Source organism: Parasteatoda tepidariorum, chromosome 8 (genome assembly GCF_043381705.1).
Source record: "Parasteatoda tepidariorum isolate YZ-2023 chromosome 8, CAS_Ptep_4.0, whole genome shotgun sequence".
NCBI lineage: Eukaryota > Metazoa > Arthropoda > Arachnida > Araneae > Theridiidae > Parasteatoda > Parasteatoda tepidariorum.
In genome coordinates, this window is record NC_092211.1 from 52,097,582 (window position 1) to 52,110,338 (window position 12,757).

General features: G+C 28.5%; 1 protein-coding gene across 1 annotated transcript; it reads right to left on the reverse strand.

Moving 5' to 3' along the window:
* Positions 1–11,613: 11,613 nt before the first annotated feature.
* On the reverse strand, positions 11,614–12,522 carry LOC107444214 (uncharacterized). The gene has a single exon (XM_016058301.2). It carries the CDS (start codon positions 12,520–12,522, stop codon positions 11,614–11,616), a length of 909 nt encoding a protein of 302 aa, XP_015913787.2.
* Between the last annotated feature and the right edge of the window lie 235 nt (positions 12,523–12,757).

The window sequence follows — 12,757 nt, forward strand, 5'->3', positions numbered from 1 at the left end:
TAAGCAAAAGAGAGGGGTTGCTAAAAAAGGGGAAAAAATAGCATCCACGACGAATAACAATTACAAATATACTGCAGCTTTTAAAAAATAATATTAACCGCACAGAGAAAAAAAGTTTGGTAAAATTACCGTACTGTATGATAATGACATTTCTGGTAAAGATAAAACCATAATTCCAGTAAATAAAACCAAAATATACGGTATTTAAACCATTCATTTCTTAATTTCTTCGTTCATAGGGTAACGGTCTACTGGAAATTCTTGCCTTCAAAATTCATGTGTCTTGTTACCACGCATTTAAGCCCACACCTAGTTATTATTTGTTTTGCCTGTTCATTTTCGATCATTTTTATCAAATCTTGGTAAAATTTTCAACAACACAGAACGAAGCATTTCAACAATGTTCTTCAGATTCGATTAAAAATTTGATTTCATGGTACGAAAATGTCATCTCATATAAAGTCGTAAAAAACATTTATTGCAGTTTAAGAAATATTTGGTAATTATAAAATTATTATAATAAGTTAAAGAAATATAAAAAGAAGACAAACTTTTTGGCAACCCTTGCTGTAAGACTCTCGTCAAGCGAGCCTCAGTTAAAGAAACTCTGCTATAAGGAATAACGATGAATTTATCAAATTTTACCACATTTACAAATTTTAATACATATTGTAAAATAGTATTATATTTTTAATTTGACCAAAATTATTGCTAAACACTTTGGTTAAAAATCTCTTGTTCTTCGGTGTTCCGATAAACTCTGAAACACAATAAATTTTATCGTATTTTAGTGCTGTTTCATTTCGACAAAGCTAATTTGTTTTCGTTACCTTCTAAAATGAACTTGAGCTAATTAATCTATTTTTTTGTTTAAAATGTTTGAATGCGTTGCATATAACAACAAATAATTTTTTAATAACAATTTAACCACGATAAGCTTGTTTGCTAAATATGAAAAATGCTAGTAAAAGTCCTCAATCTGCATGAGTGAATAAGTAAGAATTAAAATTAAAACTATTATCATTTTTGAGCGATTATTTACCGCAATGCTTCAATAATACTTACTCCAAGAGACACTTAAGCGTTGTTTTGATTTTTGACTTTAAACGGAGAAAAAAATTCTGATAAAATTACCATCTGTTTGGAAATTACAATTCTAGTAAAAAACAAACAAGCATAATTCTGTTTAAAAAACCCAAAATATACTTCATTTGAACCATTAATTTGTTAATTTTTCCTTTTATATGGTAATAATTTACCAGAAATTAAGGTTTTAGAAGTTATTGTTCTTATTACCTTATTATTCTTATTATTTATTGTTCTGCAAACTAAGATAGCTTCCATGATCTATCGAGTGTAAATAATTACAAGACCATGGTCAATAAAAAGACGGCCTGGAAGAAAATTTTTGAGAGGGCTAAGGCCAACCCTTGGCTGTCAGGCATTTAAGAAGAAGATGACTTTCTATGATTTATAAGATACAGAAAAATAAATAAGCAATATTTAAATTCATTGCACAAAAAGTATTTTGAGATAACTTCATATAAATATTTATCAACATACTGAAATGAAAAATTAAATTTTACGTGAGAAGGATCTTTCACAGATCTGTAAGTAAAAGGCTAAATTGTTAAAACAAACATGTCAATATTTTTGAAATACCTATTTATTTATTTCTTAATTTCATTTTTTGTGTGCACTAAAAAATTAAAATGAATTAATTTAATAAAACTTGTTTTAAATAAAAAATTGCTCGAGACATTGTATGAAAATTTTTTTTAATTAAAATTATTTATTAAAATCAAAAGTTTTTATTGAGAATTAATGTAATTAAAATTTTTTATATTAAAACAATAATCAAAACCTTTAATAAAAAATATAAATATAATCAAAACGTGTCTTTCAAAATTACTAAAAAGCAGATTTCTTCTTATTATAAGGAAATTTAATACCTTTTTTAATAGCATAACCAAATTCAATTAAAAACTTTTAATGAAAATAAAATTGAATTTAAACTTTTTGTTGGAAACAAATTCATACTACGTTACCTTATTATACGATAAGCAAAACTAAATCATTTTAAAATTATGTACTAAAAATGATCAAAGAATGTTTATTAAAAATAAAGTTTAATCCAAGCGTTTATATTTGATTGAATTAAATTCACTATGGAAAATAGAGAGAATTAAAACTTATTATTAAAAAATTCATTAAAGCTTCCCTTTATAACAAATTTAAATTCGAATTTTCATTAAAAACAAATTTGATGAAACTTTGATTAGAAATATTTATAGAGCATATACTCTTAGAATATACTTCCATAGAATCCATTTATTTCATCTAAAGAATAAACGTTCTCGTATCTGAAATCTGCAAAATACTTAAGCATTCATAACTCCCGGCAGCGTTTGGGGAAACTAAATACATCTAGAACGTAAGCCTATAATCATAGTAAAGCTAAAGACGATCTTAACTCTAAAAGATCGATACAAGCAGTTTAAATTTCTGATTACTGATTAATATTAATTTAGTTTCAAACAGAGTCTTGGATTACCGATAAAGTATACTTATAAATATATATATACATTCATAATAAGCTGCGCTGTTAATTACTTTTAGATGCGAAAAGTCACTGCAAGGTCAAGTGTGCTGATTTATTATAAAACTGTCATAGGCTTCTTTTAATGTTGTTAAAATTAAAAGGCATCATACTGGTTGGGTGATAGTGACTTTGTAAAGCACTAGAGCATTAATATGTAAAGTGATATTTTCGTAAGTGAGTTAATAAGATGTCAACATGTCAAGACAAATCCCTACATTATAAGTATTTTCGATATTTCCGTATAGAAGTGTAGGCTTATAAACTAAGTGTTAATGCGAGTAAGATAGAGATTTATTAAATTTTTGGATTGAAAATTTTCAAAAAAATTATTTTTTATATTTTATTGACATTGAATGTCTCAATAACGAAAAATTATTAAATGAATCATTCTGTCAAAAGTATGGCAGGATTGCATTCTGCTTAGGTAACAATATTTCCCCCCTATTTTTGAAACTAGTACTTAAAATCGTCAACAGATGGAGATTGAAAAAAAAATGAACGATGTTTTCTTCTGCTTGTCGAATGATTCAAACTGTAATATTTGTGGTGAAGTTTGATGATTTTCTTATCAAAATGCCCATTAAGTTGCTGTGAATTGTGATTACTTTAAAAAAAAAATCTCTCAGCTAACAGCGGTAGTTTTTGACAAACTTTTTAATTCTTTTCGAAGTTTGATGGAAATAGTTGGTTTCATAAGCAAAACGCAGCAAACAGTACCTTTTTCAGTTTCATTGATTAATCTTTTTCAAATCATCGGTCATTTTTTGGGATATCTTATCTGTGTCAAAATAACGATAGTTATCTTTTGCGATAATATTAAAATTGACTAAAAGCAAAATTTAAGATCGCAAGTAGTAAAAGAAAATTTGGGTACACAATTTGTGATTTTTTTGCGCTGGTTTAATTTTAATTGTGGTTTTTAGGAGTAATGAGGTACCTGATATTCTCAATTTTGAAAGAAAATAAAGTCTGAAGAGAAAATTCCGATACATTCTAAACTAATCCTTTTTTACTGTTTACTCTTTTTCAGATTGAAATGCACGATGTAAATGTATAATGTTTGATAAATTATACCCTGAAATTTTCCTCGTTCTTAATTTTTTTTTTCTCCTTAAATATCGATATTTTCTACAAAAACAAGGAGCATTTTGTTAAGAAAATACATAATAAATAGAGTTTATTTTAAGATCGTTTTCTCAATATGTTAATTGCAACAAAATGGCCGATTGCCTGGATATGAAAAATATTCTTCTGTACTTGAAAAAAAATCTTAACGCAATACTGATACAATACTGAATACAATACTGAACACAATACTGATACAATACTGATTATGTGATTCATGAATAAATAAATGTGAAGCTAACGGCTCTTAAAGTAGTTCAAATGGGGAATGATCTTTATCGCTCTTGTATTATTATTATTATTTTCTTTAAAAGAATATTAATGTTTAAGATTCACAACTGGAAATGTACAATTTTTCGCTCTTTTTGTAATTTTTTATATCAATCAAGGCTTATAAAAGCTTATAAAATAAAAATTTCGGTATAGAAAGACAAATTTTTCGACTACAAGGGATTACTAATTGAAATTTTTCCTTTTTTTCCAAAAAAAAACTTAAAGAATCCCCAAACAGGTATTTAATATTGCAAAAAGCTTTTGAACACATTAGAATTTCTAAACAAAAACAACTCAAATAAGTGTTATATGCACAAATTAAAAGGAATCCTTCAGCATGTCAAGCTTCAACAACACTTAAACAGGATGCAGATTGGCTCGCATGGTATTTTTTACGACAAGTTTAAGAATTCCTGAACTGATTACCCAAAAACAAACATGTTTTTTATTTCATCGTACTTATTGTATATTTTTACAGATACTGTGGGAATATCACTGGTAGATACACTACAGATACCTTTGTAACTTTAAATATCTGAATCTGACACTTCATTAGTTTTTGTGAAACGACTTTTTAGCCGAAAAGGTTGCAGGGGTTCTCAAGAAAAATTTGAAAAGCCCTCTTTTCATTCAGTGAATTTTCTGATAAAAAGAAGATATAGCAGAAGGATAAGGCCGAAAGCTTTATGCGACTCTGCTGGTAAACCATGCTTGAGGATAAACAGTTGAGTCCAGACTTTCCTAGAAGCTGTGACACTTTTCCACCTTACTATAGGCCATGACTGTTTGCCCGCGTATTTGTTTGGGTTTCCTACGATTGTATCATCAAATATTTGGTGCTACTCATCTTGACTCGAGTTCTGCACTTGTGTTTTTCAATTGTAATGTTCAGAGATATTGGAGGGCCAGAGAACCAATGGCGTCATAGCCAATCTTTTGTGTATTTGTAATAAATGAATAAATAAGTTTTTGTGAAATAAATGCAAAACGACATGAAAGAATACTCAAGTCGGCAACGGTAGAGACTCTTACGAGTTTTTAATACAAAGTTATAGATATTTGTTTTAGTTTTTTAAAAGCTTTTAGCTAGAAGCTTTTTTAATTATACTAATAAAATATTTCCAAAGATTGCTTATACATTTACATACGCTTTTACTAGCTTCTTATTATTTTCTCAGTAGCTCTTTAATTTTATTTTAAAAGAAATTTTTCAAAATCGTTTTGAAATTAAGGAAAAAATAGGTATTAATATCATAAAAAGCTTCTTTTAAGTGTTGTGGTATTTCCCAGACGCTAAATAACACTACAGGGTAAAATTGGAGGAATAAAAAAATATTGGGATGGTAATGTACGCTGTTAAAAATTTATCAGAAAAAATTGCTAAATAACAATTTATTTAATTGCTATTTTATCATATTCAACCGAAACAGCCAAATAACCATAAATAAGACGGTAATCAAACTGTTTACAGTGAGAAAAACCATTTATTAACTGCTTCCATACGGTTAAACAAGACTTATATAGCACCAACTAACCAAACCAAATGAAGCCACTTCCTTCCTTGCAACTGCGTACGTATAGCCGTGAGAGCTAATGTATCAGTTCCATGAATAACAGAATTAGGGTTCGAGTCCCAATGTTGACACCACAATAATTCCTGCATTTCCGTCAACACATAAAAGTTTCCGTTGTCCTGCACCCTGTAATGTCCATTACCTAACGAAAATACTAACTCTTATGTCCAGTTAAATTTCCTTTTTGCAGTTTTGAAACCATGCTGGTTGTAAATGGTTAAAAAACAGTATAGTTTTGTATTCATGACGTTACAGCCATACTAGTAGTAAACGGTTACAAAACCATAAGAGTAAAAAATGTTCTTTACCGTAAACTTAATGGTTAAACAGATTGACAAACTGCTGAAGGTTATTTTACCATAATTTTAGAATGGAAATTCTATTTTAAATTATTAGAGATATAAAAATTAACAGCTTTTATAAGATTGAATTTTTATAATATTATATGTAAAATCAAGTATATAGTTAAAAAAAAAATTCCGGATAAATTCCGGTAAAAAATACCGGCACCCTAAGTACCGGTATTTCTTACCGTAAAATCCATCTTCACCCGGACATGCTACGGAACAAAACATCTGTTGTACCGTAATTTACATAGTAATAATTACTGTAAAATCAATGAATCACTCTAATTAAATAAATATTTCTTTGTAGTATATTTTACTGAAAAAAAGTAATTTTACGGCTGAAGCATCTGAAGTATCAGTACTTAATGCTGTAATTTGATTCAGAATTTTTTAGAGTGTGTCACAGTGTATACCATTTTATAACTAGAATGCAATTATTTTTTCTCAAATCGGATGTTATTTTATTTCGTTTAAAACCTCAAACACGAAGTATAAATAAACATTACAATTTATTTCAATCTACAATGATTTAAAGTTGTGCAAGGTTAATGGATTTTCTTTTTCCTCTTTTTTTTCTCAATGAAAAATCATAATCAGAAGGGAAATTAATATTAATAATGATATCTGAGTGCGATCTGAATATATAATTGTCAAAATTAGTTAAAGAAGTACAATATGAAAATAAAAAAATAAAAAAATTGTGATCGTCAAAAAGCGATCACGGGTTACCCATTGGTAAAATGGTTGTTGTCTAATTTTTTTAATCTTCCTTATTTATGATATTCCCCTGAATTAGTATTGAAACCGATCCACTTTGAACTGTAGGTTAGAATTTCTGATTGTTAATTAAAACAATAAAAACAAAAATATCGTTCAAATGATGAAATTCTCCTTTATTCACAACTCAAGTATTTATGAAATCTCTCTGGCCTCATATCTCAAAAACAGGGTTGGCAAGTTTTTGACACATGACGGTTTTTACCATGGTTTTTACCGTCATGTCAAAAACTCCTCTGTCAAAAACCTATAGTTTTGGTAAAACTATTTTTATTTGAGTTTAACTGCTTATAATTTGAAATTTATTCCTTTTTAGGCAATAAAATTAGAAAAAAGTTGTTAAAAGATATTTAAGAAGAGATTCTTGCATTTTCCCAACATGATTATATCATAACATACTATTTGAAGTAAAATATTTGGATACTAAAAGAAATTTTCAACATTTCCTAGCATCATTTTGTTCGGCATATTACATTACTGAAGAATGTCAAGATTGATTACTTTCATTCATAAAATCTTGCTTTGAGAAACACTTGTACACGAAAAGAGAAAGCCTCATAAAATAAACTTTTTTTCTCAATTTTGCTTTCAATATTTTACACAGAAATGAGACATGAAAAAGCTTAGGAAACCCTTCTAGAGATACCTTGCAACAGCAATGTTGAAGGACTCATCCATACCAAACTCAGAAATCGACTGGGCAATGAAAAATGCGCAAAATTAGTCACTTGCTATCATATGCTTCGGCACAGTGACCCCGACTACTGAAGATGTTATTCTGTTTGTAATTAGGTTTAGTTTAATGTGCTTTTTCAACTGAATAAAAGTTTTTAACTTGACAAAATAGCAGTAATTCTTGACTTAGTAGATTCTAGTAGTTACAAGTTTTGAAAGTTTTGTTTAGCTTATTTCTAATATTTAAGAAATGCCAAATTTTAAATTCTTCTTTTTAGTTCTTGAATTTATTAATAGTTCCAAGCTTTTTTGTTTGTTTATTTCTAACAATTAAGAAGTGCAAAATTTTGAATCCTTTGCAAATCAAGCTATAATGATATAAGTAAGTATCACTATTTTAAATAAGTATATTGAAGTATATTGTATATCCTTCTATAAGAATACAAGTATATAGTTGCAAAATCAATACCAATCATTTACAACATTCATTTATAAAGGCAATTATGTAAAAATAATATATTGTTCGCTATATGCCATAAACAAAGAAAACAGTGGGTTTTTGACGGTTTTTACCGGTAAAAACACGGTTTTTACCACTGTCATGTCAAAAACCAGTTTTTGACTGCAAAAACCCAACCCTGCTCAAAAATAAACTCACCAACTTAATGCATATCATCAAAATTAAAAGTGAAAAAAAAATTCAAAAAAATTATCAAACAGCAGCGGTCGCCATAGCGGCCCACGTGCACTACTTACTATTACTTTTGAACCCAGTTGAAAAGTGTGATGACGTCCAATTAAGGTGCGCACGCCATCAAACCCAAAGCAAAACCCATTTTGCCTATAGGAAAAATTACCAAATGAATGCTTTGAATAGTGCATATTTTTGTTTTATTAAATGGATATTTTTTTGCTAAAAATATCATTATCATACAGTACGGTAATTTTAACAGAATTTTTTTTTCCGTGTAGAGGAATGGTGTTACTAAGCAGACCCCGTCTAAAATTGTATAAAGAAATCTAGTGCGTTTTCCCCTTTCACAAGCATTGTCAAGCATTCGGGAATACTGAATGAAACAAAACTTTCTCATATTACAGATGTCTGTCATTAAAATTTTCAGGTTTTAACAAAACCAAATTATAAGCTTACATTTAAAAACCTGTATTTTACTTTGCTAGTTAAGCCTTTTCACTATAAAAAATATCTATTTATTCAATGAAACTTTCTATGAATTAAACTTTCTGTGTGTACTTCATGTGTTTTTATTCCATTTTATAGGAGTAATTTATGAAAGTTGTAGTGAATGATTTCTGCTTTTAAATTTAGTATTTATTACGGTACACAATTTCTAAAAATCGCGATAGATAAATAGGTAAATAGATAAGTAGAAAGATGAATAAACAGATAAATCTTTTCCTCAAGAATCCATTTTACACTTGTGTATAGTAGTAAAATGTTAATTTATTAAATTTGTCAAATCTAGTTTCAAAAACAAATGAAACAGAACATATAAAACAAAGCATGTAAAAACAGAAGAAAATATTTATATTTTTCCAGAATTTCATTTTTTTTCAGTTCATTTTTTTTTCGACGAAAAATAATGATATTTTTTAGTTCAAATAATGTCATTATTTTTAATACTGGAATCCTATTGAATAAAAGAACTAATTAAGACGTCTTAAAATATTAAAATCTAATCATTCAAAATAGGCTTAGCGCAAAACGGATAAATACAAATCCTCTTAAAATTTACTAACAGAATTAATTACTCAAATTAAATAAGTTCTTTTCAGTGAAATAAAGAACATTTAGGAACGAAAGCATTTAAAGAATTGAAATTTTACGCTTCTAAATGAATTAAAATCAGCTATCCAACCGGCATCGCAGCTTAACTTTTCGAATGATATAAAAAATGTCGGATCCTTCATTTTCACGAAATTCTAAAGAGATAAATTTAATTCTTCAACACTAAGTGTATCTGAGAGATTCATTATTCGATGGAATAAACTTTTCAGAATTTACATTTAAATTAAAATAATCTTAATTATTTTTTTATAATTGGTACACAGTTTAGTTTTTGACGTCAATTAATTTATTTTTTAAGCATCTAAATGAAAGTACTTTATAATGAATTTTTATTTGTAAGCGGAATATATTTCCGTCCGACGTAATTAATTTAAAGAATACATTTTGGACAACAATGACCATTTTGAATCAGGTTTGATCAAACTTTTGTTGCTAATGGAAATTGACTGTTAATATTACTGAGAATAAAAATTAATTATAAGGGAAATAGTTGTTAATCAAAATTTATAATATTTTTTATCTAGAAAACGAACACCCATTTGTGTCAAGAAATAATTAAAGAAAATGAAAAAAAGAGCTTGTTTATATATTAAGAAAAAAAGTATGTTTGAAACTACAATAATATGGTTGAATTTACCATGTTTTCGCTCTATGGGTATGCCGAAAATTCGGTAATTTTTACCGAAACGCTTTGGTAGTGATTTTAGTTATTTTAAAAATAAAACATAATGTTATAATATGTGATTAAAATTTAGTAAATGGGGCAAAATTTGGTCGTTTTATCACGATTTCTAAGAGCATACCATAAAAACTATTTCAATTTATTTTTCAGTTTTGTATTTTTTACTAAATGTTTGGTAACAAAAACTGCAATTTCGAAAACTGGAATTTCCTGTTAAGATTTACCATATGAACGGAAAAATTACTGAAATGAATGTTTCAAAAATATGATATTTTTTGGTTTTATAACCAGAACTATGTTTTTTTTTTACTTTCAAATTTTTTTTTACCAGACATGTCATTACCATACAGTACTGTAATTTTACCAAAATGTTTTTCATGTGTATATAGACACTGTAAGTGAAGAGCATGTATGTTGCCATGATAAGATTGGAACCAGTAATTTATTAAAAAAAAATTTTTTTTGTTGCAAATCTGTCATTTTGAAAACTAGAAATTCTTGTAAACCTTTACCACATGAACGGAAAAATTATCGAAATGAATGGTTTAAAAATACGATTTTTTGTTTGTTTTATTACCAGAGTTATGGTCTCTTACCAGACATGTCCTCACCATAGAGTACGGTAATTTTACAAAAATTTTTCTCTCTGTGTACATGGACACTGTGATCGCAGAGCATGTATGTTACTAACATAAGATTGATACCTGTAATTTTTAAAAAAAAAGCTTTGCAAATCGAAATTTATTTAACGCTGGTTTCATATTAAAAAATTAAGTATTAGTTTTCATGTAAATAACCTTATATAACAACAACATTCAAAGAGAATTAGAAAAAGAACTTGTTTAGTCCAAAATATGGCAAGTTCAGAGCATCACTAGTATATCGCTCTTATTAGTGCCAACAATTAAATATTGAACTTCAAATTTGTAAGTAATTTCTCATAAATAACATGAAATGATTATAGAAATTTTTTTTCAAAAAAGATTTCGGTGAGTCATAAACGTTTTAACTGCAGAATATGAATGTCGCTGGCATAAGAATGGGCTCTGTAAATGTTTTAAAATTTTTTTCAATACAAAATTTATTTTAAAATAGTTTCTTTGTTAGCATCTAGTTGTTGGTAATTATTAAATTAAAGAAAGTAAGTATTAGTTTTCATGTAAATAACCTTATATAACAACAACATTTAAGGAAAATTTAGAAAAAGAACTTTTTTAGTCCAAAATATGGCAAGTTCAGAGCATTACTAGTATATCGCTATTATTAGTGCCAACAATTAAACAATGAGCTTCAAATTTGTAAGTAATTTCTCATAAATAACATGAAATGATTATTGTTTATTTATACCTCGACCCGCCCTATTCAGGGCACACGAGGGTAGAACAAACATTCTACAGACAAAACATACATAACACAAAAAATTACATTAGCAACAAGTATAAATGGCATATAAAGAATAAATTAAAATATGAAAATATTTACACTATAAAATACAATGGTATAGTGAAATGCCTTAAACAAAAGCATAGAAAATAATTTTAACGTAACTTTAAACTAAAGCACAGAAGTTAAAAAGCATTTTAACTCTAAAATTAAGTATAAGAGAATGAATATCATTAATTGAAGCAAAATATTAGAAACACAAAGAAATTCAAGATACAAGAGGTTCAAAAGTCATGGATAACGTGAGAGTTTGACTAAAACAAATATTGCAAGATGAGTTGATAGAGTTTGTTGACACGGAGTAACAGTTAGGTTACATTGTTAGTTGAATCTGGTGGATTTAACATGTCCTCAAGTGTATTTTTGATGATTTCTTTAATAATTCTTCTGCAGGTAAAGTTTGAGGATAGCTGATGTTCTGTTTTGTCCTGGAATTCCGTGCCACGCTGTGCATGAAATTTTGGGCAGTGGCAAATCAAATGTATTATATCTTGTTGAGAGTCACAATAAGGAGAAATTGAGGATTTTCTAAAAAATCTTGATTGATGGGTGCCAGATACTCCGTGGCCGGTTAAAAATTGATTTAAGTAGAAGTTGGCCTGCAGTCTTGATGTTTTAGGATACTTAAAAAATTTGTGTGTTTGACGTCCTTTTGTTGAGTATGTCCACTCTTGTTTCCCCCTTGTCATGATGTATTCATTAATAATAGACTTAATCTGATTGGTGGTGAGCCAGGTAGTTTGTTCTGTGTGGTCGAGTGTGATGGCATCTTTAGCCGCTCTATCCGCTTCCTCATTGCCGTCATGACCCACATGTGCCTTTATCCAGTTAAGTATGATGTCTTTATTCCAATTCTGTTTAATTTCGTTAACAATTATGTTTTCATGTGTTGGGTCGGCAAGGGCATGCAATGAAGAGAGCGAATCTGTAAAAATTGTTATTTGTCCATCTTTTTTTGCAGCGATATTTATGGCCTCTCTAATTGCCATCAGCTCTGCCACGAAGACAGAACAATAGTCAGATGCTATGGAGGAGGATTTTGCTGTAGTAATTCCTTTGAATTTTGTAACGATGCCAAAACCTGTCCTAAATTGTTGTGGTTCGACTTCCATCCTAGAGCCATCTGTATAAATTTCCCATCCTACGTTTTTTGGTGAGGCATATCTCCAGGGTACAGCGATCTCAGTGGCTGGATGTCTTGGGGCAGTTATTGTCATATTTGATTTGTTTGAGATTGAGTCAAAGACTGTTTTTGGAATGATTGGAAAAATATCATCTTTTTTTCCAGCCCCATTTTATACTTTTATCGTAAATTGTTTCAATCACCCTCAGGTGTATTGGTTTTATGCCCGCCAGTATCTGGATAGAAGCCGTACTCACTGTGGAGTAGCATTTTGTAATGGAGAGCAAAGGAATTCTTTGAATAGAAGCAAGCTTTTTTCTCATAAATAG

What these genes read in the sequence shown, in the direction of transcription:
- LOC107444214 (XM_016058301.2), bottom strand. Translation starts at nt 12,522, where the DNA reads ATGACAATAACTGCCCCAAGACATCCAGCCACTGAGATCGCTGTACCC.